This window comes from Hippoglossus stenolepis, chromosome 10 (assembly GCF_022539355.2).
Source record: "Hippoglossus stenolepis isolate QCI-W04-F060 chromosome 10, HSTE1.2, whole genome shotgun sequence".
Taxonomy (NCBI): Eukaryota; Metazoa; Chordata; class Actinopteri; order Pleuronectiformes; family Pleuronectidae; genus Hippoglossus; species Hippoglossus stenolepis.
In genome coordinates this window covers 2,338,246-2,364,726 of record NC_061492.1, presented here as the reverse complement: position 1 = coordinate 2,364,726, position 26,481 = coordinate 2,338,246, and the positions used below count along the sequence as shown (strand labels likewise).

At 44.9% G+C, this 26,481-nt stretch overlaps 1 protein-coding gene across 1 annotated transcript; it reads left to right on the top strand.

Annotated features, from left to right (window-relative positions):
• Positions 1 to 569: 569 nt before the first annotated feature.
• trmt61a (tRNA methyltransferase 61A) lies at positions 570 to 13,432 on the top strand. The gene is made up of 4 exons (XM_035168993.2): positions 570 to 756; positions 2,581 to 2,925; positions 8,424 to 8,690; positions 12,770 to 13,432. The coding sequence occupies exons 2-4, from the start codon at positions 2,595 to 2,597 to the stop codon at positions 13,066 to 13,068; spliced, it is 897 nt and encodes a 298-aa protein (XP_035024884.1). The 5' UTR covers positions 570 to 756; positions 2,581 to 2,594; the 3' UTR covers positions 13,069 to 13,432.
• Positions 13,433 to 26,481: the final 13,049 nt, after the last annotated feature.

Sequence of the window (26,481 nt, the reverse complement as noted above, 5' to 3'; positions counted from 1 at the left end):
TTCTGCTTAGTTTTTAGATTCTAGTGTTTTATTTCTTTGCTGCTTATCGTTAGCTCAGCACTAAGTTTCTTTCCCTCATGTTTTGGAATGATAACAAATCTTCTTGAATGTTGAATCTTTAATTGTTATTATTTTTATTACATCTCAGTTTTGTATTTATTTCCGCTTCACGTGTTCATTGTTATTGCAAAATTTGACCCTTGACAATTTGACAAATTCTCCTTTTTAATCTGTATTTTTACTCCCCTGTGTTTTATTAAACTTACTTTTTATCCCTGATCAGCTGTGATTATGATCCTAATACTGTGTGTGAGGAACTCATCATGTTCTTTGTACATTATTGTACATGTACAACCTAGAACTAAACTTTCATGTGTGATTATCAAACTACTTTTAATCCAGTAGCTTTACTGATGACACAGAAAACACTGACGCTGCACTTTGACACTTTTACACTTAAGAACAATTTCAGCTACAACAGACAGTGAATCGCAGATCTACAAATCATCTGCACTTCCTCTTTGAATGGACCGAAGGAGCGGAAAGAGATTATAGATCACTTCCGGTCTGATCCACTCCACTTCCTGTGAAAACAACACCACGTGTGAATGAATGAGAAACTGACAGTGCTGCCCACAGAAACACACACAGACACACAAACACACGCAGACAGACACACTAAGAGCAGCAACTGACTGTTTACTAACTTCAGTGTTTGTTCGTATCAAGGTGTAAAAGACGTCACTTCCGCACAAGGTGAGTGAGCGTTTTAAACTATGGTTTCAAACCGGTAACCACAGCTAACGTTAGCATGTTGGCTAGTTAGCATGTTGGACACAAAACGTACAAGACCTGTTTAGTAGACGAACACAGACTCTCAGTCACTCTGTGCTAAGACTCTTTGTATCATATAGATTATAAATTATGTTAATAATGTGTTAAATGTATTTGAAATGTTACCAAACAGCCTAACGTTAGCATGTTGGCTAGTAAACATGTTAGCTAGTTAGCAAGTTGGACACAAAAGCTATAACTATTTAGTAGATGAACATAAACCCACAATCATTCTGTGCTAAGACTCTTTGTACCATATAGATTATAAAATACGTCAATAATATGTTAAATGTATTTGAAATGTTACCAAACAGCCTAACGTTAGCATGTTGGCTAGTTAGCATGTTGAACCCTTTCAGAAGAAGAGCACAGACATTCTGTTTAATGACTGTTTGTGTGTGTGTGAGGTGACACGTGACGTTAATAGTCTGTAAACTTTAAATGAAGTTTTACACAACATCTTAACGTTAGCTTGTTAGCTAGCTAGCTGCTCCCAACAGTGGGGAATCTATCAGTTAGCATCAGTTGTGGCTAAAGCTACAGGGAAGCTAACCTCAGGTGAGTTTCCTCTTGGGTCAAAGGTTTAAATCTGAATCTGTCTTTTTCTTATCGACGCCATTTTTATCATTAACTCTTCGACCATTGAACTGTTAAATTAGAACAAACTCTCGAAGCCATAACTTGGTTTTAAGTCTTATTGATTCTAAACAAGCTGCAGATCAGCTGGTTGTTGAAAATCTATTTTAATAAGGACCAGCAGACTTTTAGTGTTTCTACATTTCACTGATCCCTTTGTGTGTCTGTGTGTGTGTGTTCATGTCTTCATCGTTTTGTCTTATTTGAGATAATCCATCCAAACGGGATCCACATCAGAGCCACAGATTCAAAGAGTCATTTTATGGTTTTGAGGTTGTGGTTTTGTCTCTTTGTGGTAGTTGTGTGTCTGTGATTGTTTTCTGTCTCTTTGTGGTTGTTGTGTGTCTTTGCAGTCGTCTCATATGTCTCTATTGTCGTTTTCTTCTCTTTTGACTCGTCGTTCGTCTCTTTGTATTTCTGTGTCGTCACTTTGTGTCTTTGTGGCCATTTTGAGTCTCATTGTGGTTGTTTAATTGATTTTCCAATCAACTTCACTTTAATGTTCACTTTAATTAGATGGTTTGAATGGCTGCAGAACCTTCAGGTGACTTTAATTCATGTGTTTGCTTCGTTAAACTCGGTAATCATTAAAAAAGAGAATTAAAAACAAAGCCGTGAACATGACAGAATAAATATTTTTTAGTTTACACACAACAACTTGACTAACATGAACGACGTAACATTAATTTAACGCAAGACGACACAAAGACATGAAAGATACAGATTTACTGCAACAACAAAAATGTGTAAATGTCAGAAATCAGCTGATTTTCTGTATATTAAGAATTAAACGATGAACATTGTGTCTCGTCACTTGAATTCAGTTTACATCTGATTGTGTCCTGTGCAATAAAGTAAAATAATGTATGAGGAAGTTACCAAGTGTAAAATAAGCTCAGCTGTTAATCTTTACATTTAAATATATTTAAATATTAATAAAGTTAGGTGAAGAGATGTAGAGAGAAAGTAGGTATCTGCTTTTTGTATGATTATTTTATAAATAAAGCCTTTAGAAGATGGTGTTTCCTTATTTTAAACACACTGTGTTGATATATATTGTTCCGTGTTGTAATTGGTTTATAAACTTCCTCTTTGACGTCCCTGTTGCAGAGCGACCGTTCACCATGAGTTTTGTGGAGTACTCGGACTTCATTCAGGATGGGGACGTCGCCATCGTCTACCTGGGCCACGACTCCCTGATGCCCGTCAAGGTGCAGCAGGGCGCCCAAACGCAGACCCGCTACGGAGCCATTCGCCATTCGACGGACCTGATCGGCAAGCGTTACGGGTCGAAGGTCACCTGCAGCAAAGGCGGGTGGGTGCAGGTGCTTCACCCGACGCCCGAGCTGTGGACGGTCTCCCTGCCGCATCGCACACAAATCCTCTACACCACAGACATCGCCACCATCACCATGATGCTGGAGCTGAAGCCGGGCTCCGTCGTCTGCGAGTCGGGTGAGAGTGGATTCAGATTCATGTCGGAGGTTTTAGGGACGTTGTTCAGAATTAAAGATTAAATCGAAATAAAAATCACTTATTTTGGTGCAGTTTTCTTAGGAACATAGGAAGAGAAGCTTAATATCTTTTATTTTGTGTTAAATCATGAGAACGAGAAGTGACACATCTTTATTTACAGTCTTTGCTTCTAACACAAAAGTCTGCTGGACGTCAACCACCACAGAAGCAATGCATTCAGATATGAGAAGGAACCAAAATCATTATACACGAATGATCATCAAGTAGAAGCTGCCAAGAACGTTTGGTTTAATAGTTAATGAGCTTCCATTAGTAGCCTGCAAGGCGAACCAATAACAACCCGTGATGCTGTTATTCCTTCAGCTTGCACAGTGGGATCCCATCACATCTCTATTTGTGCAGAAATGACATAGTCCTGCCCAAACGAAAGCATTTTGCATCCAAATACATCACATTTAACGGCTACTGCACGGAACCGCAGCTCCAGGACGGAAACCAAACACTCAGAGAAAGAAGGCTCTTGACTCTGAAGCCAGCATGTGACTCATAAATGTTCAATGACTGATTAAATGTTTATGCTAGAAGCAAAGTGAAAGTAGCAGCTCTGCTCTCGGTGTCGACACAGGATGCGTTCAGGCACGGTGGAGACCACACTTCAGCATTTCAGCAACACTTTTAAAGTGTGACTGAGTCGTGAACCGTTTCACAGCCACATGTGTTTGTTCGGCACGTATGAAATGGACGAGTGAAGCTGAACATATCCTGTGTAGACGGATATGAAGCAGCAGCACAGACTGATTCATTCTCAGTATCAGTCATGATCCATTGTAACGTGATTAAAGACGCCCCTGTGCAGCTCTGGCTGGAAATCCTGTCGTTCGTTTTCAGTATTTGATTTGTATCGTGACCCGACAGCAGCATTTCATTTTTATGATGTGTGCGTTTTGAGGTGGGGCTCGAGATGTGCTGTTCTACTGCAGCCTGTATTTTATTATCCAGGAAAGCTTGAGTGTTTGAATTGAATTGAATATGACTGTCGGGGCCTTAATGGAGGCAGGAGCTCGACTGAACGCCGATAGTTCTCCCTTTGCCCTCAGCTCCGTCTTCAGCTCCGTCTTCCATCTCCATTTGTTAAATTGCAATCGCTTGGAGTGTGTTGATTTTCCAGTTTCTCCCAGTCCAGTAGAAGCGAGGGGGGGATGGGAGGGGACGTTTGTGTGTGTGTGGTGCAGTGCTACATCATATATTACTGCTGGCAGCCCTGCACACGTCACGTCATTGATTGTACTTGGTGAACCTTGTGTGTGTCTGTGTGTGTCTGTGTGTGTCTGTGTGTGTCTGTGTGTGTCTGTGTGTGAGAGTGGAGATTGCAGAGGTCTCTGGGGTGATGAATGAGTTCAGTGGGGGATCTGTTTAGTCAGCACTTACACTGCAGCTGCACGAGGAGAGCTGCACTATCTGCATCGGTATCGAATTCCTCTGGTACTTTCTTTTTGTATGTTTAATAACCAGTGTGCATGTACGTGCATGAGAATAAAACCACAACACTGGTAATATCATCACATCTAGATCCAGAGGAGAAATGGTTTGAGCAGATTGAAAGATTGGTTCATTAAATTTCCTCGTGAACGAAGCATTTCATTAGCTGCACATAAGAACACTTGAGAGTCGTTGTGCATGAGTGCGCCGCTAATCAGCGTCTGTACGACACTGTGGTGACTCATCATGTTCAGCCTGATGGTTTGTAACCAGCGGAGGAGACGTTTTGTATGAACATGCAGAGATTAGAGAGGATTTTGTCGACTCCTCTCTCTCTCTCGCTCTCTCTCTCTCGCTCTCTGCCAACATGGCGAGCCGGCTGAAGGAGCCAGCGGTCATGCGGAGGAGTCACCTTGGAGCCAGGTCGTTCCAGAAATCACTCCTTCTAGTCGAGTGGCTGCATGTTTTATTCTTTCCTCTATCAGGGTTTCTCATCAGGCACGTCCACTGCAAGTGTGCTGAGTAAATATTCACCACAACTCGAGGTCTGGTTGTGTTCATGACCTTCGTTACAGAAGGAGGAACTTGTTAGTGCTCCTCACGATTTAAAGTTTTAACCAGAAAATCTCACATCGCAGGGAACAAGATCTTACAAATATAGTTGAGCCCTTTTCAGACTTGACCTCTAGGTAAAGTCCGGAGAATTGGCTGTGGAGTTTGTCCAGAGTTTGACTTTGACACGTGCACAACACAGCGGGGGGGTTTTCTGCACAGACGCGTTCACAACAGCATCAGATCCTCTGCATTATTCAGGCGAGCGGTGGAGCAGCCGGGTGCAGCAGGCGGAGACAGGAAGTGACGTCTTAACTCCGCTGCAGAGATCCACACTCGCGGTGAATCCCCTGCTGAGTTCACACATCGGATTCTGCTGGATTTCTACGTAACTTTATACTAGGAGAATAAACTTGAACAATTTCCATAAACAATCAGTTTCTGTATCGTGAGTCTTCAGATATTATTAAAGGCAGAACAACATTTCAGGGTTGAAAGCCTCACGGACGTCTGCAGAGACCAAACTGGGTCAACGAGAGGAAGAGATACTCTCTTACTTTCACTTTGTAAATTGCCTTCAGGGGAATTCAGTTTCCTGACCTCTGTCCTGGTCTCACTCCTCAGAGCCAGTCTCCACATCTCTGTGTTTGATAGAGATGGAGAACAGAAAGCAGAAATGACTCAGAGTTCAGGTCAACAGTTAGATTCAGCCTCAGCCTCCCCTCCCCCCACCACGTCTTCAACCTCCTCGTATCGCTGCTTCCTCTCGTACAGTCGCCATCTTAACGCCCTGTTCTCACAGCAGATTCGGTTCCTCGGGAGGAGTCAGCAGCTGTTTTGATCATTAGCATCAAAGCAAAGCTCCCATTTAGGATGAATTCATCCTCATTGGAGTAATACGTCTTTAAATCTCATTCCTTACTAAAGAGGAAACTGTGACCGTGGCACCGCTTCCTTAAAATCAGTTCCTCTGCAACGTGTTCACTTGATATAACAAAGCACCACGTTTATCTCCTTAAGACACAAGGAGTATGAATGATTTCTATCAGATACGAGCCAACGTCTCAATATAAAATATGGTTTTCAGCCTCACTAGTTTGACCGATTGTCTTCAGATGTTAATGTGAAGAAGATTAATCCTGATGATTTTTGTGATCCTAGTCAAAATGCTAACAGTTGTTTGTGTGGTGGCCTAAAGGTGAAGGGACCTGTGGTGCATTGCTAGATGAGGTGTTTTTCCAACATCATGTCTTTTTATGATAAAGTACCGAGAGCACTTCATCATTTTCCACTTCTGGGTTTTCCTCTTAGTTTAACACTGATGCCCTTTTTCCTTTAGCGGTGTAACAAACCTCCACATGACCGACACGTACGACACGTCTCCTTCTCCTTTTGTGTCACATCAGGTTCTGACTTCTGCTTTTCTCCGTCTATTTTTGGCTGTTTTTCTGTCTGACTTATAACCGGCACTCTGTGTCTTACACTCACATCCTTAACTTGAAGTGCAGCTTGCTGCAGCTTGGATGTGAGGATGCCGAGGATAATAAGTCCTGTGTTGTCCGACCAGCCTTGTCTGAACTTTGGACCGACTGCTCCTGTCATAAAGTTTCACTGGTTGCAGACACACTTTAAAACACCAGATCCGTTTTGATCAAATTCAGACTCGTCCAGATTCAGCTATTTGGGTTGAACATGTACTTCCTGTTCCGTTACTCGTGAAATGATGTTGGACGCTGCAGAAGTTGATTTGGTGCTTTGACAAATGTTGATTAATCAAAACATTTTAATAATGAATTAGTTAACAAATGACAACTAGAGACTGTTTATGGACAAAGACTCCAGGTCCTGAATGTGCTTGATGACGACAAAATGATTTTCATTTCCCATTTTCTTAAGTAGTTTATGTCTCAATCTCTAGTTTCACGTCTTCTTCACTTCAGCTGATGTTCATTTCGTAAGAGTCAAATAGACCATTAGCATCGGGGGCGTGGATATAGTGTGATTGACAGCTGGCACCGTCCAATGGGTGCAGGTGGCAGGTGCACTGCCGGTTGATGCTCCTCAGTTGAAACAATTTGATTAATTTGAATGCAAATTGAATATTTGTTTAAATTTTACATTAACTGATCATTTGGTGAGTCCTTCTCCTACAAGGTCGACCTCACAGTCACCTGCTCTCTCCCTCTCTCTCTCTGTAGGGGACAGTTGTTTTTAAGTATTCCTCAATTCAAATTCTGTTTTATTTACATCTCGGTGTTCTCTCTCCTTTTGGGTTCACTTCAAAATCAGTCCACCGTTTCCCCATTAGCAGTCTCGGAGCGCCCTGTGCAGCAGCGAGGGGCTGTAGCCAGGCAAAGCGCGGCTGTGGGGTGAACATTGGCCTCTTTGTCGCCGTGTGAACAAAGGCGGCGGTGATGTAATGTGAAGAGAAGGAGGGAGCTGTGGAGGATGGGATGTGCTGGCCTCTAGCATCAGCGCTCCTCCAGACGTAACTGCAGCTCACGTGACCAGGGTTATTTCTTTGTAAAATCACACACACACACTCGCATCCCTCCTTCACAAACTGTACATTAGCAGTCATTGTGTGGAGCAGGAGGAGCGACACGGCTGCTGCCCGGCAGAGAAGGCCCACTCAGAAATGTAGCATCCACTTATCAGCCAGAGGAGAGAGACCAGCAGTGTGAAAACGTGGGTGTTTGTGTGTCGTGGTAACAGCTGTGACTCTTTTGTTGTGACTGTGACGCGACAGAGGAAAGATCCAAACGTCATTTCAGAGACACAACAATGTCCTCGTGTCAGGTTTGATGACGAGAGATTCGTGTAGGGTTGGGTTTTTTTCCTCCTCGTGTTTCATTGAGAGCGCGGCCCTTCAGTTTGAGAGCAGGACTCACTGATCTGTCATCTTATCGTCTCGAGGGTCGCAGAGGAGCTGCTGCCAGGCCCAGCTGACACTGGGCGAGAGGCGGGGACAGGGCGGGTCGCCAGGGCATCAAAGAGCCAACATACAACATACACACCCGCATTCACACCTACGTTCAATTTAGAGTCTCCAATTAACTTTGGAATGTGGGAGGAAGCCGGAGAAAGCGCAGGCCGCCAGGAGGTCAACATACAAACTACACGGGATTTGAACCGGGAACCTTCTTGCTATGCAGCGACAGTGCTAAACGCCACGCTTCACGTTCTTCTTCTTGTGTTCCTGCTGCTTCTGTGCACATCTGAAACGTCTGCTCTCAGATTTGTCCACGGTTGATTTTTATTGTCCGTTGTTTTAGTTTTTTGGTATTTTGACTCGTTGAGGGTTAAGAACAGAGGATGTCGCACTTTGTTAAGATCTATGACACAAATAACATTTGATTGATAGATATAAAGCTGAGCAGGTCCTTTTCCAACGTGAGACTTCAACCTTCAGGTGATTCATCCTCCCTGTGGCGTCTGTGTTGCAGGTACGGGCAGCGGCTCCCTCTCCCACGCCATCCTGCGCACCATCGCCCCCACTGGTCACCTGCACACGGTGGAGTTCCACCAGCAGCGGGCGGAGAAGGTGGCCGAGGAGTTCAAGGAGCACCGCGTGGATCACCTGGTGACCGTCAGGAACCAGGACGTGTGCAAGGACGGGTTCGGAGTGAGCGGCGTGGCGGACGCGGTGTTCCTGGACATCCCGAGCCCCTGGGAGGCCGTGGGACACGCCAAGGCTGCGCTGAAGAGACAAGGTGAGACGCACCTTGAATCAGACTGTGGACTGAACACACTGCTAACCAGCCACACGGATACAACTTTACTACGTGACCTTGAACATGATTTGCACCTGAGTCGCATCAGGTCGATTTTTAATGGCAGTTGTGGTAAAGACAACATGTTCCCACGCTGCGTCACAACGCCGAAGTTACATATTGTACGTTTGTGTATTTAATGTGATCTTGAACAACCAATTTCCCATTTTAGTCTCAACACGAGTGGATAACAAGTTAACTACTGAATGAAGTGAGTCAGCTGAGTGTAACATGTTCGGCTGCAGTCGTACATGTGCGGTACCGTCGCGGAGGAACCGTCACCACCTCCTGATGTTGACTGTTCTGAGTCATCCTGGTGCAGCAGGAGCTTCATGACCATGACTGAGCATCTTTTTTTAAATACCAGCCTGAGAATTTATCCCCCGCCCCCTCCCATGACTGCAGCGCCTCGCTCTGCACCAGCAGGACGACCGTCGATCCTGATCGGCAGCGCTCGACCTTGTGAGCATGTGTTTGTTCACAGGACCACGATGTACATTTAGCTGATGAGGCAGAAAGTTTGTCTGGAGTCTCCGTGACAACCGGGACCTGCAGCATGTCCGGGCAGGTCAGCAGCTCCCTGGTCAGCGCTCACACTTAAAGTCAGATTGACACAGACCTTTGTGCAATGTTAGGGTTTCGTTCTGAAATCACCAGGGTTGTTAAGAGCTGTTTATTTAAGTTTAACCACACAGGCTAGAGGTCAGATCCAGAATGTATTTAGTCTAACTGGGTAATAATGACTCGAGGCTGATACCTGATCTGCTCAAAAGAACAAAATGAGCGTGGCGCCTTCAGGGAATAAACAAAGAAGTCGCTGAGAGGTTGAGGTCAGACCTGAGTAACTTCGTCTGATGCACTGACAAAGACAAAGATCCAGAATACGTAGAAAAATCTTTTTATCAATGGACAAAGCTCAACTTAATTTTTAATCGGCAAGAATTACACACAAAATAATCACTGTGATCAACATCGACCCAAACAGGTGAGCTGGTTAGTCTGAAAGCAAATATTCCTGAGGCACGTGAATGCATCATGGTTTTTAAGAACCAAGCCCCAATATGAAGAGGAATGCTGCAGGAGTGAAGATGCTGCTCTGCAACTCTCTCCACCTCCTCCGACTCCCTTTTATGGTGCCACTGCCACATTTCATGAGCTGGACCATAGCATACAACACACACACACACACACACACACACACACACACACACACGCACACGTAAAGATACAGATAAATACAGGGCAGCCATTGTGGAAGCTGTCCCATGACCATACAGGGTTATGCTGCAGGGAGAGAGCTGGTGATTGTGGCTCCAAAAGGAAAAGCTTCATTTGCTTCCCACTGCTCCGGCTGGATGTTTTCTCCGGAGAGTCGGAGCCAAGCCAAGAACCCAAAGAGTGAAACGTTAACAAATTCACCTGCAGCGTCGGAGGAAACTTTGAGCTCAGGTCGGCACGACGACCGTAAAATCCACTCGGACAAAACTCCGACTTTCCAAGAATAGACCTTCTCTTATCCATAAATCACAAGAATCATCAAGTTCTACATTTTTCTTCAGAATCAAAACAATCCAGTGACGGTTGCCTGCTTGTGTCTGCAAACAGGAAGTGCTAATGGCTAAATACTTTAAATAGTGCCAGTTCGAACAGATACGACCTAAATAAATGAGTTTCACATTGAGCTTCCTGTTTACATCTGCTAGAGCATTTTTGGAATTTCATTTCCAAAAGTGAGGTCATGGTGTTTGTTGAATAAAAGTAAGACAAAAACCAATGATAACTCTCACCCAGCAAATTATTTAATTTTTACTATTAGTCAATCTGCTGGGGTTTTTTTTTTGTATTTGTCCAGAACAAAGGAAACTGAACATTATAATGTTTTAAAACTCAGTGATGTTTTCAGTTCTCTATGAAATAACAAATTGTCTCACATATCTTTCATATTAGATCATTAATCTTTATCAAAGTAGTTTCTTCCTCTGATGAATCACAGTCACCATTTGGGCTGTGATGATAGAGTCTGTGATGTAACTGCAGATCTCTTCTCAGGCACAGATCTGCTTCACTGCAGTGGAATAAACAAGAGGCAGTGAAATATTCCCCCTTTTTTCTTTTTTTTTACCAAGTTGTAATTCAGGGAACGTTTTGGCCTGCGTCCCGTCGCTGTGCTCAGCTGTTCTCAGAAGGAGCCCACCCTCCCTCCCTGCCACTCGAAGGACTAAGGAGTCTTTTATTATTCAAGTTTTAGAGCAAACACACGAGAACAAACTCAAGAACCCTGAGCCTCACGAACACCTCCCAGCTCCGTGCATGTAAGGATCCAGGCTGTGAACGTATGGCTGATAGTCGAGGTTATTAATAACGGCTCGAGACGCCCTTGTATAATCATCAACCCGACCCCTCCCTGTGTCGGTGCTGGTTGCCGGGAGACCGCGGAGCTGTGTTTATGGCCGTCGGGGGGGAGAACACTGGTCCTGTGAGCTGAAGGATCGTCTGCTATCTGAAACATCCTGCGGCGTTTATGAGACACAATGAACTTCCAACAGAGCTGCACCTTCAGTCATGAGTCCGCTGAGTAAATCTGCAGCTTCTGAATCCAAAGGGTTGACGACCGACTCGTTCATCTCCCATCAGGCACCTCTGCGTCTTCCATTAGTCCTGAAGCAGGAAGTGGACGGGATCAGATCTGGGTCACTAACAAGTTTGTGCTTGTGAAATGTTTTGTCCACATTCAATTTAATATTATTAACAACAGTGAGGTTTCACGTTCACAGTCGTACATACAGATTTTCCCGTCTCTACACGTGACCCTGACGTGAGAAGCTACCGGCCGATCTGCGTGAAAAGGACCCGCCCCTCCCCTCGTCTGGTAATGGCTGACGTTAGCCTAGCTCTCGTGCTAACCGCTGTTAAGAAGTGGACTCGGTGGAAGTTAAACAAAGAAAAAACAAACTAAAGAAATCCACGCACACGGGGTGAAAACATCTGAACCTCCCAGAGGATGTAATTGAAACTACATGTGAAGATTACGTGAATCTGGACATCGAGCTGATTGGTTCATCTGTTTAGAAGCAGGTTTGACACTGAGAAGAAAAAACAACGATATCTTTAACTTAAAATCTGTATTAGTGCTGAAAAAGACCCGCGAGGAAACTCCTCTGATCCCAGCTCCGTCCAGCTGCACTGCTCCGAGTCACATTCTTTGCTCTTCAGGTCAGCCGGTGAAAGTGCACTTGGCTCATCGCGGCCTCCTGCTGTGATCGCAGCGGGGATTCGTTTGGAGACGAGAGGCCGGGGCCGGCAGGCGATCTGTTCTCCGGCTCATCCCCTGATGATCCACAAACCTCCGCCTGGAGCCCGACAGGTCACAGGTCTGCTTTGTTAGGGAAAGAAGATGCTTTTCCAAAGCGCTTCTGGGTGCAAGGAAAACAAATTATTATTAGAAGCTGTAGTATCCTGAGTTTCCCTGGAGGGAAGAAGATTCCTCCTTCAGCCCGTATTAAGTTTACAAATCTGGTTTGGATTATTTTTCTATGTCCGTGACTGTTTCAGATGACACAGAGGAAACATGCACGTTCTTCAGACATGATTCGTGTGGTTGTCACGAGCGTGTTGGCCCGGTTCACTCACACGAGGATAATTGTGTAATTGTTTCCTTTTCATAAACATTGTGTTTCGGTGGAAACCTCCGGTCCAGTCAGCTTCTCCTGTTCCCAGGAAGTCGAGCTCTCCTCAGAACAGAGATCCTGGATTAAATGGACCTGCACCGACCTCGTCTGGATCTTTAGGAGAATCTCTGGGAGGAAATCACAACTTCACTGATTGTTCCCAACAATAGTTCAGATGTCACCAGATCGTCCCACATTTTGTGGACAGCAACACGAGTCCTGCACGGCGCCATCTTTACAAACTAAGATGTGTTTCTCATCTCTGAATTTCCTTTTTCAGATCGACCTCGACTCACTGACATTAATATTAGTTATTGCCTGGTGATCATTGTTCTCTCTCTCTCTCTCCAGGGGGTCGGCTGTGCTCGTTCTCTCCGTGCATTGAGCAGGTTCAGAAGACGTGCGTGGCTCTGGCGGATCAGGGCTTCGAGGACATCAGCCCCTTGGAGGTTCTGCTCAGAGTCCACGACGTTAGAAACATCTCCCTGCCGCTGCCCGACTTCGGCCCCGACTCCTACTCTCAGACCGAGCCCGACGCCAAACAGCAGGCGCCAAACCACGCCTCCGTCGCCCTGAAGACGACCACGCCTCCCAGGGAGATACCGGGTCACACAGGTTACCTCACCTTCGCCACCAAACCCAGAACCTAGAGCTCGGAACCCAGGGGGGGTTTTTCTCTCGTGCAGTTGATAATCCGTACTACCCTCGTACATTTCTAAGACTGTGATAATCCGGCGGGGGTACCAGGTTTCTCCGGGTCCCTGTTGGCACCGCCGCACTAAAAGGATTTACAGTTGTGTGTTACATAATTCTGTGCTCCTGTCACTTGGCACCTGATTGGTTGCTTGCATCAAGCAAGAGTGAAAATCAAATCCACAGCAATTTAATTTGAGAAGAATCTCTGTGCTTTTTAAAAGCTGCTTTCATTTGTTGAGTGGAGCTGTTTTATTTTGTATTTTCATTTTTTGCACTTTTGGATTCATATGAATACAATAAATGTGTAAAGAGAAGAAATCGTGTTTTCTTTATTTGATCCTACAACCACACGACTGAAACCTAATGAAAGGTTCAAATCCCCAATAAGCAGCTAATGAGTTCACGTGTTGAAGTGCCTTTGAGCAATAACATGAAAAAGCACCTGCCAGATGTGAGATACAGATGTAAAGAATACAACACGTTTCTTTTAATGTAAATGGGAAAGTTTATTCTTGTCTCTACAAACCATAGACGGTAAATAAAGATGGATGACGCCTCCCACTTTCCAGACATAAATCCAAAATGTCACTGATATGGGTTTGGTACCGAGGTCCTGCTGACGTATGCTCTCGACCAATCAAGAAGCCAGTCTCAGCTGTCAATCACAACGTTTCACCATCATCAAAGTTTGGTCCGTGTCTAATCTGCTAACATGGAGGAGGCAGGGTTTATGGCGTATTCTGCAGGCAGCCATCAGGGGGCGATCAAGACGCTTAGGCTTCACTTTTCAGGTATAACTTTATTTACTAATTTACTAATTTTCTTTCTAATCTCAAATTACTGATTCTAAAGCATAAACACATGGAAAAGGTTTAAAGCTGAAACTAAGAAGGGTTTAAATCTCTGACAATTTTAAGTCTTTACAGTTTGTAATCGTGAAATAATCTTGTCACTGCTATTTTTACATGTTTGATGTCCCTGTTCAGGGACGTTGATGCTGTGGTTGAACGTAGAAGATTCTTTAGTTTTCTGCCTCCGACCTGCACTCGATCGCAGCTTCTTCCAAACCCGAGCTGACGGATCACGCTGTCAGATGCTTTGTTTGAGACGAGAGAACCGGTGAAGCTCTGGAAAATCATTACTGCTCCCTGATCTGTTCTCACTCGTCTTTTTAGTAAGAGTTTCTTCTCCAAAGCTTCACTGGAGTTCCAGAAGGTTCAGTGATTAAAATCTGCCCTAAAGTTACAGCTGTTAATCATTTTTGTGACATTTCTTTCTAATCATATAATCACACGTTTGACCTGAGTGCTGCGGCTGTTTTTAGTCCGAGCTCCTGCTGCTTTTAGAGGCAGGTGTTTGTATCGGGGACGGTTCGGGCTGGTTAACGGTTTAATCCTGAGCTTTGGTTATAAACAGCACTGAGATTGTTTTAGTTCACCGTGTGTGGAGACAGGTCGCTGCATGTGAGTGTCTGTGACCGAGTGGCTGAGCGAGAACGGCCAAAAATCTACTCCGGTAGCAGCCTGAGCAGGGATTACGCAACGGGCAACTGGCCGAGGCTCAGAGCTGCGAGGGGGGGGGGGGCAGAGAAAGTTAATTAAGTTGGAGTGCGGCTCGGGCAAAAATGTTTTGCCCGAACCTGTGCGAACCCAAGATTAAACTAAGCATCCAGGCCCAAGCCTGATGTTTTCCCAGATTACAGACATGTGCAATGTCAAATTATCATGTAGGTCGTCCGGCAACTGTGACGGAACGATATCATTTAAAGAGTTTTCACGTCCCTGCGGCCTCAAGTTGGGTCTCCACACTCTACATTACGAAAGCTATGTGAGATCCCCCTTCAAGTCGACTGTGCAGGAGACTGAAGCGACACCATGACACCAACTTTCCAGCCAAAGCTTCGTACTTGTAGATGTTTGGTTGAAAGTAGAAACATGTAAATGTTTGTGTGTCTGAGACGGTGCTGCAGGTTTTAAACTGACTGTTATTTGTGTGTCTGCACGGCAGAATTGGAGAAATGAGTGTGTGGGCGGAGGAAGTGAGTAACGCTCTGAGTCCAGCACGTGGGTGTTTCTGGGATTTAACCTGATTCGCTCAAGTTTTATCATTTTCCCAGAGAACAATTCAAGGATTTTGATGGAAAAAAAGCTACAATTACTCCTCAATAGAAATGATGATTTCATGATCTGCATTGTTTCGTTGACTCAGCTATGAGACCTGATTGAAGCTCAGGAGACTGTCGGGCCTTGACGGAGGTACAGAGGAAATAAATGTAAACTCCTTCAGACTCAGAGAAGTCCAGAAGGCTTTGTGATTGGTCAGTAGATGGATAAATCCTACAGAGGGTCGAGGATAACGTGTCTCTGTCGGTGACGTGTTTAACCCTCCATTAAACAAATACTAGTTCCTCTGGTCAGCTTCCAGAGAACTGAGTCATGTAATTGAGTGGAAGCTGAAATAACGCCCTCAGCGAGTCGTCCCCCCCGCTCGGCAGCAGCAGCAGCTCCAGAGGGTCTAATCTGCCCGGCCGATGCTGGGAATAGCTGCTCTGAGCCGCTGGAAATCCTGCAGCTTAATCAGCTTGTCTTCTGCCGTCCTGAGCCCAGCGCCGATACCCGGCAAACGTCCAGGCCTGACGCCGCGCCGCCAGGGGGCCGGGGCGGCGTGCACGAGATGGGGGAGGCACGCGAAGCGATGAGAGGGCGTGTCGGGCGTCGGCATCCATGTTTGTGATGAGTGAGGAACCAGGACTTAGAGTCACAGAGATTGTTTTGGAGATTTTAAACAATCAGGGGTTTTGTTGGTGACTGAGTGAGTGACTCAGGAGAGAGAGGAGCTGAGGTGAGAGGATTCAAATAAACTTATATAATAACCTTTATTCATATGGAACGTTTCACAGCAGCTCGAGGTGATTCATATGAAGTATCAGTCAGTCACCACAGCTCAACAGGCTCCTGATGAAACATTTAAATTCAGCAGATACATATTTTATTTGGATCTGCACCAGATTACACACACTCCAGTTCGTCCAGATTGTCTCCAGCCCCCCTTCAACCCTCAGAGGAGAAACAATTATACAGTGGATGTCAGATTTTATATAATACTTGACACCAATAATGTAAAAATATAATTTGACAGAGGATTCATTTCTGATATGTTGTGAGAGTTTGTGCAGAATGTTTGGTGCATGAATACAAAATCCACCTTCTCCATGTTGGCAGATGGGACATGGATCAACCTGTAAAGTCAAAGTACATGTCGTCGCATAAACATTCCTAAAAGATATTTGTTCAAGTGTTTAATTCGTTATTGGATGGTGACGTCATGATTGACAGGTGAGACTGACTCACGATTGGTCGAGCGATACCCCGGCTCCCTGCCCCGGTCGCTCGGGCTCCAAATTAAAGCATCAACGCAGGACGGCAGCGTTTGTATCCAGAATATTTTGGCTTCATTTCTGTTTAGTGGGAGGAAGTTGAGACGCGTCATCTGTCTTTATTCACAGTTTCTGGTTTGTCCGTCTCGTTCTGGTGACCGTGACGTCTCTGGTGAGCCTTCTTGTACATTTTGGCAGAAACGTTCACCGGGACTCGAAGATGAATTTGAGATGTGACCTCACAAAACGTGCCTTTGGCCATAAATCAATAATTGATACCATCTGAACCCGTTCTAGTTCAGATGGTAGTTTGGTTTGTGTCTCAGATCTGGTGATAATGAATGTATCTGGTTCACAGTTCATGGCTGAGAGAGAAACAAGAATCTGATTCCCTGCTTCTTGTTCTCTGAGCTCGGTACATTCAGTTTTTTATTAATATCATCCACTCCACGCTGCACCCCCCGCTCTTATCCCGTAGTGTGCGATCAACAGAAGCCGGTGAACTCACAGGGATGAAGGATGAGTTTGAAACCCTCGGCGCAGATCTCAGACCTGCACTTTTCTTTTAACCCTTTAATCCTGGTGGGACTAAAAGAGAACGAGGGGCAGAGGAGAAAAGCAGCGATGATGAGATTAGAGGCTGAAAAGAGACTCGCAGGGGAAAAGCTGTGCTGCTGCTCGTTGGTCTGAATAAACCTCTTACACCACATCTCTCTCTCTCTCTCTCTCTCTCTCTTTCTCTCTCTCTCTCTCCCTCTCTCTCTCTCTCTCTCTCCTCTCTCTCTCTCTCTCTCTCTCTCTCCCTCTCTCTCTCTCTCTCTCTCCCCTCTCCCTCTCCCTCCCTCTCTCTCTCTCTCTCTCTCTCTCCCTCTCTCCCTCTCTCTCACAAATAGACGAATGTCCTGAGGGGATTTTTCCAGTGGACAGATTAAAAATGCTAAAAGCACATAGAGCAGAAACGTATCACACCTCTGATAATTATCACAACAATTCAATGAGAAGCTGCAGGTGTGGACGTCTTGTGTTTGAAGCAGGAAGCTGACGTCAACTCAACGTTAAAGATCCGGTGTCTCAGGACAAAATCCCACAACTCGCTGTTCACAGTGAGTGAAGAACACAAAGATAAAGACTTTCTCTGCAGCTGATACAAACACACTCCTCTTATCGTCCGTGCGACGCACCGGCGATAACTCAAATGTCTGTGACCCAGTTTCTCTCACGCGGACGAATGTTTCCATCCTGCTCTGAAGAGTTCAAAGCCACGGGCCTCGTCTGTCATCTGATTCCTGTATGAAATATTGATGATAATATGTTCCAGAGCTTTTCTACAGTACGATCGATCGGATTGGGGACGGAAACTCATGCTGGTGTGTCCTGTCAGGGAAACACAAGAAACGTGTGAATACAGTTATTATAGAATACAGAGCATTACCGGATTGCAAGCAACAGAATGTCTGAGTGAAATCGCACGGTTTGAGTACAAGCAGTGAATTGTTGGGATTAGAGTGAGAGCGAAAATCTTAAATCTTAAAATGAAAGTTTTTATTTTTCCATCTAATCTTTTTTTAAATTTGTACTTAATTGCTAAAATGAGTAATCATATTTTTCTCTTTTTGTCAAACAATCATGTGATACAAATAAAAAACAACAATGAATAGGGTTCGGTATTCCAAACATCCGTCACTGAATCCCCCCCCCCCCCAATCTATCATGTCCTTGTTTGTGTGATAAAACTCCGGCTGCTTTAGGAAATTACTGATTGAGCCTGATTTGTTTTCCTGTTTCCTGATGTAACTCCACTTCCTTGTCTTTCAACCTCTTACATAAAAAAGCCATGAACAGCCTCCCTCTTTTCCCAGGCCCATAATGGTTCCCAGTGTACCCACAGCCGAGTGCCCATTTTCCACGGTGGACTCCTGCCAACCGGTTCTTCCATTAAACGAAGCCGAGCGGCGCGGCCCGGCTCTCTCTGCAGTGAAACGCTGATTAACCTCTCCTCATTGGCGTCCTACTTAGAGTGCGACCCCACACCTCGCCATTGAAAACCACTGGCGTCCGTCCAAACTGTGGCGCAGGAGCATTGGTGTCACGGGGAGACGAGGGTGGCGTGATGGTGGAGGCTCGGAATATGGTGAAACTTTAATTTTCACTCTTATTAAGCCGTCGATTTGTTTTCTGCATCATCAGATACTTTCCTGCCTTTTCCTACTTCTTCTATAGTTCTATATATTTGATCGTACTTTTTTATTTACAGTTATTTATGATTACGTTTGTGGTTAAACTGTAAAATATCAAACCTCAGTTACATTTCCATGTCATGAGGGTTTGATAACGACCCTTTTTTACGACCTAATTTAGATTTTGTTTTGCCAAAATTTGTTTCCTGGAGGTTTGAAAGTTTCTCTCTGAACCACAGATGAAATAAAACCAGTTACATCATAAATGTCCTGTGAGGTCACACATGGAGCCGTTTCTTTTTGCTTCAGACGGACGACAAGCAGGAGATAAACACACACATCGTCTCCCGTGGTGCAGATTGTCCTCTCTGCAGACAGGATGTGTCCACGCCTGCAGCGGAGTTCAGACACAGTGTGAGCGTGTGGTGCTGTACTGTACGTCTTTGTATCTCTGGCTGCCTTGTGGCCGATGTGTGTTATCAGCGGTGATTTTCTCAGAGGTCAGAGGCGAGGCTTTGTTCTACCTCGCTCTGACGCCAGCGACCCGTCAGCCGAGGCTTTGTTACAGTCGCTGCGGCTCTGAAAATGGCTCCTGTTGTTCTGCAGAAACTCTGAGAGCAGGAGATCAAACGTGTCCGTGAATGTGTCTAACATTCCTCTTTCCCACTTTGATATATTTCATACATTTCTGCTTTGAATGGATTTAACTCCAACTGTCGAGCAAACATGACGTCACATCACAACGAGGACGACAAGGCCGACAACAACGAGTTATCTGCAGCTACCATAATAAGAGATTGACTGAATGTTCACTGTGGACAAATGATGACGTGAAAACTCTGATAGGTGTTGAGGAGGAAGACGAAATTTAATGGATTCTTTCCTGACGCTTTTCACATCCTGTCACCAAGTTTCGTTATAACCTGCTCAGAAGTTTTTATGTGATCTTGTTCACAAACAAACACTCAAGAACCACAACATGTGATTTGATGCACTGGCCTCAAAATGAATATGGAAAAATGTATAATAACCAGTGCCTAGTGTTTGTATTAGTCAGTGAGCTCACACACAGTTCTGTACGTGTAGGATCAGAAGGAGAAGCAGGCGTCAGTCTCTTATCTGAGCAGTAAATGTGAAGCCTGCAGGTCGAGTACACACGAGAGCAGATATGCTGCACGGAGGCCGACTGTTATCTGACATCGTTCAGCACTGAGGCTCCTGCAGAGGTGACTGAGCCGAGTCGAGGCCTCAGAAGGTGAGTGAGAAACGACGTCACGGTCCGAAGCTAAAAGAAGAAAAACAACGTGGTGATGTTTGTTTTTTATTACGCTCCGTGTTCATTTCTGTTGCTTTTACTTTTGCTTTTTGATGCAAACATAAGTGTCTACATTAGTTTTTGTGTCGGGATGAGTTTCATAACAATCAGCTTGTTTCAGGGTGGTGGAGGCCTGGGGCCCCTCGATGACCCCGTCAGGACATCTCATAGACTGAATATAAAGATGGATCACAGGCGCCCCCCCCCAACAGTGAAGTGTATCGATCGCCTGGTGGCTAGCTGCAGTACAGGTCATGAATCCTGCCTCCTCCACGTTAGAGGTTTTAAGTTTTGTTTTTATTAGTTATTTTGGCTTCATTTCTCGATGGTGTTTATCGTCCATCTTTATTTACAGTCTGTGATAAAAATGGACGACATGACGGCTGAAGCCAAATTGTCTCAATCGCCCCCTGGTGGCTGGCTCTGGTGAAGTTCATAAATCCCACCAAGAGTGAATCCTTGTTTGAACTGAAATCACCAAATGTCATGAAGACACTGAAACACAAACAGTTATGGGATGTTTCATTCTATTGAAATGAAGAAAATACACACACGAACAAAGATAAAGACTAAGGTAAAATATTAATAGATAGTAGATGTTTATTGTTTTAGAGTCTGTATTTAACTTTCTGTCCTTGATCAAAGTTTTACAACGAGTTCATTCTAACGAACCAGCAGCTTATCAGGACGAAACCTTTATTAGCTGTTACAGTCTTTACCTGATTGGCTGCAGGTGATGTCACATTTCAAAGGCTTGTCATTGAGGAAGTGAAAAGTCCCAAACAGACGATAAGAGACGAGGACTCTGTGACCTACATGTGGGCTCAGTCTAATCGCTGCTGCTGGACTGGACACGGTGACAGTCACAGGTTGAGCTCAACCTTGTGATAACAACAGAGCGACGGCAGTTTTAAAGGGGAACAGACGACGACTGAACTTCAACCTGCAGAGACAGAAGAGCTGTGGAAACACAAAGACGCTTTAACTGCAACACTGAGAAACAACTAATCACAAGGACACTCACTTTAAAATTGCCCAAAACACATCTTTATTATTTCTCACTTTAACAAACACATTCACAGATTAATATTGACTCAAGGTCATTAAAGCAACACTTTACTTTTTAACCTTAAAGCAGCAGCTTGACTAAAATGAGTTTAATGGTTGAGTGATAATGGAGAGTGTTTCTTCACCCTGAACGTCTGTTCTATGGAACTTTAGTGAGTGGGTTCGATCTCCTGGGAAAAGAACTGACTGAAGCTGTTTTCAGACACAAACTCCACAAAATGTCTGGAAATTTATATCCAGATATTCTGATATTCTGTAGTTAGTGTTTGTGGAACATGTGTGGAACATCCAGGCGAGGGGCGGAGCCTGTAGAGCAGCAGGAGGCCGGACATGACGTATAAACTCTGCTGTGGAAAGATCAGTGTTGTTGTTTACAGCTCATCCACACCGGCGTCGGCCCTCATCACCAAAAGATCTGGAATCTCCTCGTCTTTCCCAGTTGACGTCTTAGTGCTTAGAGCTTAGAGGTGTCATACCCCCCCCCTCCCTCTGTTGTTGGCTTCCACTCCAGACCCTGCTGGTTCCACCGCCCGGAGCCCTCCTCTGGTCTTTCACCAGTGACCTCCTCACGGCAGCTGATCTGACTGCAGCCTTTGACACTATCTCTCACCGTGTACTCCTCGACAGACTAGCCTCGATTGGCATCACCAACCTTGGATTGGTTTAAATCATACCTCTCCAACTCAAATCTTTCAAATCCCAGCCATTACTAATCACTACTGGTGTTCCTCAGGGTTCTGTCCTGGGGCCCCTTCTGTTTATCATCTACTTACTTCCCCTTGGCCATATCTTCAATAAATTTAACATAAATTTCCATTGCTATGCAGATGACACCCAGCTCTACCTTTCAACCAAAACCAGGGTCAGGGTCAGGGTTCTCTCTGCTGCCTACAGGAAATCAAGTCCTCGCTCTTCAGCAACGACCTCAAACTCAACAGTGATAAAAACCGATCACCATCTTTTTAAACTGTCATACTCAGTTTGTTTTCCATTTGGCCAACCTACATGTTTATTCACTGTTCATTATATTTATATTTTTGCTACATTATTTTTTGTTCTGTTTTTGTCTCTGCCTTTTAAGGTGACCTTGAGTGCTGGGAAAGGCGCCTATTAATAAAATGGATTATAAAGCTCCTTATCATCAAAGGCAATATCATATGCCTCCCTTACTTTAAAGCACACAGACATTTAAGTTGCAGATTGAGAAAGATCAGTCCAAGACCGAAGAGTGACAACCTGCAGGAAACTGAACAAAGAAGAAGAAGAACCACAATTCAACATTGTAGCAAGATTTGAAAAAACAAAGCAAATCAAGCAAAATGATAACATTTTTGAGGCAAGAGACTCTTGTGCCCATTGTGAACAAATATTTTCAGAAGTTCACTGCAGTACAGTGGTGCATGTTAGCTACAGAGGCTCATGACTCTGCTTTAATAGTGACACTGTCTGATATGATGAGAGAAATAGTGCAGACACTCACCACAACGGTTCTGAGGACTATCAAACCAGTGCTGGAAAAGGTCTTGCACAAGAGAGCTTCTCCAGTTTATCTACAAAACGCTTTGGAGAACATCAACATATTCCAGGGAGAGTCTCTCCTTAGAATATTTGCGGACGCTCTTGACATTCGAAAGGGCCAATGTAGGCATGCTGAAGAACTGACAGCACGAGTTGAGAAGGAAGTTTCAGAGAAGATCAGCTCCATTTCATCTGCGATCCTAAACTGGTCTGTTTGGCCCCCGGAGCCGGCTTTTTATGTCGATGGCTCCATATCCAACACAAAGTCCCTTCATCAAATTGTGTGTTGTGCTGCATTGTGTTTGAAAGAGCTGACTTTGAAGTCCTTGTGTTGCGGAGGGAAACCGTCTCAGCGCATGAGGTACAAGATCTCTGAGCCCGGAGCCACTGAAGCTGTGACTAAGATTCTCCTCAACTGCTGCAAGACACTCGCAGATGATGTTCCACATCCTCCCACATGTGACAACTATGTGGAGGCTCACAATGCAGCAACTGATATTGTCAGTGACATTTGCAAGAACCTTCGTTGTGGGAGAAGCACAACAAAGCCTAATTTTGATATGAGATCAATTTTTAAAAAGACAGTAACGTTTATTGAAGGAAACATCACAGATGTCAACCAAGGAATACACAAACGCAGGTTTTCCAGAGTTGCCCAAAAACTATTTGCAAAAATGCTGTTAAACCTGAGGATAGCATTCAAGGAAAAAGGCTCAGAGTTCCTGGTGAGCCTCAAGAGCAATTCACAGCGGAAAACTGTTTCCAACTCTGCTCGTCCTACACGGAGAACCCGGTGGCCGACAATCATCTGTGTGAAAACGAAACAGTCTTCACATGATCTTGCAGCTTATGCCATCCAACATCTGGCAAACATTGACTCCACTGACATGAAGATAAAGTTTTCAAAGGAGCTGACCTATAGAATATATCATCATCTGGTTGGCCCAACATTTACCATGTTTGCAAAACACTGCAGATTTTCTGGAACTGTCATCACGGAATGCTTGAGCAAGGCGGACTTCAAACAGTCCGGCTTTCCTCCCAAGGTCCTGTACATCAAGACAGAGGACGCAGTGCAGAGGTTCGTGCAGCAGGTGCTACTCTGCATGAAGAACAACCTGTTTGAGAAAACAAATCACAACGAGACGCTGTCTGGTGTGATGGCCGACATTGAAGTCATCATCACAAACATGGTGAATGTAGAAGAAAACACCAGCACCGGATCAGGATCCTCCAGAATCAGCTTTTCGGGAAAATGCAAAGCTTTGTTTTCAGCGGTTGTTCCCACAATCATTCACAATAAGGTTGTGCTAGAAGACGATCTAGAACCTCTGAATAGTTTGGAGAACATGAACTTCATCATTACACTTTCTAAAAAGACACACAGAAAACTGAAGAAATTTAAAAAGCCCACAGACATTAGCACCATCAGTAAGTGTCTGTCCGACTGGTTGGAGAACAAGATCGACATTCCTGAATCTGCTGACAAGAAGTTAATTGCCATGGCCGTGGTTGAGGACCTTCTCGGCAGGTTCTGCTCTCCAGATGTATTATGGGAAGCTGGATTGACATCAGATTACAAAACATTTGATGATGCTGTCATAACGTATCTGTATCTCGACCTGACTGACCCCAGAAACCAGAAGAAAGGTAGAATCCACCGTATTTACACATCAGCGAAAAAAGCTTTAACCCGCAGTTCATTGCTCAAGCGCATCTCTAATGCCAAAGCCGTCCCATCAACCATTGATCTTGACTGTATTAAGTTGTACAATTATACTCTGGTCGAGTAAACAGAGGCGGACACCATTGACACGAGTCAGTGTGCAGAAGTAGAACAATCGACATGTTTGTGATTAAGGGACATTCACAATCAGCTCCTTGAATTTAACAAAGGTTTTATCTGAAAGCTTCAGTTTCTCCTTAAAAAAACCTAAAACGTCCCCTGCTGCTGCTCCTGTTCGGGGCCCCTCGTCGGAGCTGAGGTTGATGCCCCGTCGGCTCCTGTTTCCCGGGCGCCTGTGTGGCGGTGCCCACCTGCCCGATCCCCAGAGAGCCTCAGCGTGCAGGCTGGCTTCCTCACCTGGCCTGTGGGGAGGCGGGAGGGGGGGAGTAGGTCAGGCTGGATGGATCCCTGGCCTGAATTTGGTGATGGGGGTATGTGGAGGGGAGGGGGCTGGTACCTTCACCTGCACCAGAGGACCAATCAGCGCAGGTGAGAGCTGTCAGCTGATTGAGCCTCAGGTTTAAAAGGAAGACAGTGATGGACACTGAGGAGAGGGACACACAGCGAGACATCGACACACAGAGACACTGAGCTGCAGAGTTCAGGAAGTTAACTTGACTTTGATTTATGTTTGCTCCTGTGTGTGTGTGGTGGTGAACACTGTAATAAAGATGCTGCACCCTTGCAAGCCACCCCCTTGTCTCTGGCTGTGTGTGGTAGAGCCCGGTGGGATGGTCAACTGCCACAAGCACCGAATCATAATACACATTATCTCAAGGCTCTTTACATAGAAGGTCAACACCTCAAAAATCAAAGAGAAAATTAACAGTTCCCACAATGAGCTGAAGAAACTCCCTCATTCAAATGACTTTGATTTTGTAATCACGAGCTCTCATGTTCCTTCGAAGGCAGCAAACGCTAACATGCTAATGTTTAGCCAGATTAATGTTTACCGTGTGTTTTCAGCTCGTTACAATGCTCACTGTGATAAGTTAGCAGCCAGGAAACACTCCCCATCTCAAGCCCTTTACCAGAGGAGCAGCCTTTTCTCTCAGCAGGTGTGTGTTTGCAGAAGAAGGTGCGTCTCATTCCTGGTGGTATGAGCAGGTGCAGAGTGAGTTTGACCTCTGCTGGGTGAACGTGCAGCGACACGGGACGACTGTACTTTGGCCCAAAGACGCAGCTCCAGACAATTCGATTAGGAATCAGTTAATAACGATTTATGTGAGTCTTACTCACGTACTTATTATAATTTATTCAGGAGCATGGTCTTTCAGCTTGAGAGCCCGAATTGTTGAGATTTTGTTATGCTGTCACTCAAAACCCTGTGCTTACACTCTAATGTAACCTGCTTGTGCTTTGATTTCCTGTCTGTCAAAATTCCCCAACCAATAAAAAGCGAATGTAACCCTAACCCCGATCACAGACTTTGAGAATAATTTGTATAAAAAGACAATTTTCTGCCTGATAAGGTCATAAAGAGGCAGCAATATTAAAATGAGACCATTTCATAACCATTTAAGAACTCCTTGTAGTAACTTTGAAAGGACTTTTAAAGCTGTATTAGTTTATATTTTGGCCACTAGGGGGCTGACACAAATCCCTCCCATATGTTTAACTTGTTACTTTCGCGTCCAGCAGAAACAGAAACCGGTCAACAAACCTTTCACAGCAGTGACCCAGGAACGCACATTATCCCACTTTCAGGATTCATGAACCTTTAAATGTGACCACAGCACAAGTACGATTGTTCAACTTCTCAAGCACTTTGTTTCTTCCTCCTTCTGCTCCAGTGAAATATCTGTGTCACAGGTTGGGAGGAAACAGCTCTGACCCCCACAGGGAGGAGGTGAGGGAACAGCAGCTTCTGAAAAACCCAAACACATCACATGTCCTGCTCAAGGTGAGAAGGACACGCACGTGGCTCGATGATCGGCTGCCCCCTGCAGGCTGAGGTGAGACATTCACCCAGCCCTGCTCAGCACCACGACACATGAGCTCCGAGTGGACTCGCAGAGGATTGGATCTGAATAAAATATGACCAGCTCTCACTCGGGGGCTTTCAGCTCAGGCACTGCGATGTGAACACACCAGAGTACATGAAAAATGCAGAACTACCGTGCAGAGAGAAATGGACGAGCATTTTTGTTAAGCGTGACGGATAAATATCCTCTATCTATGAGTTCA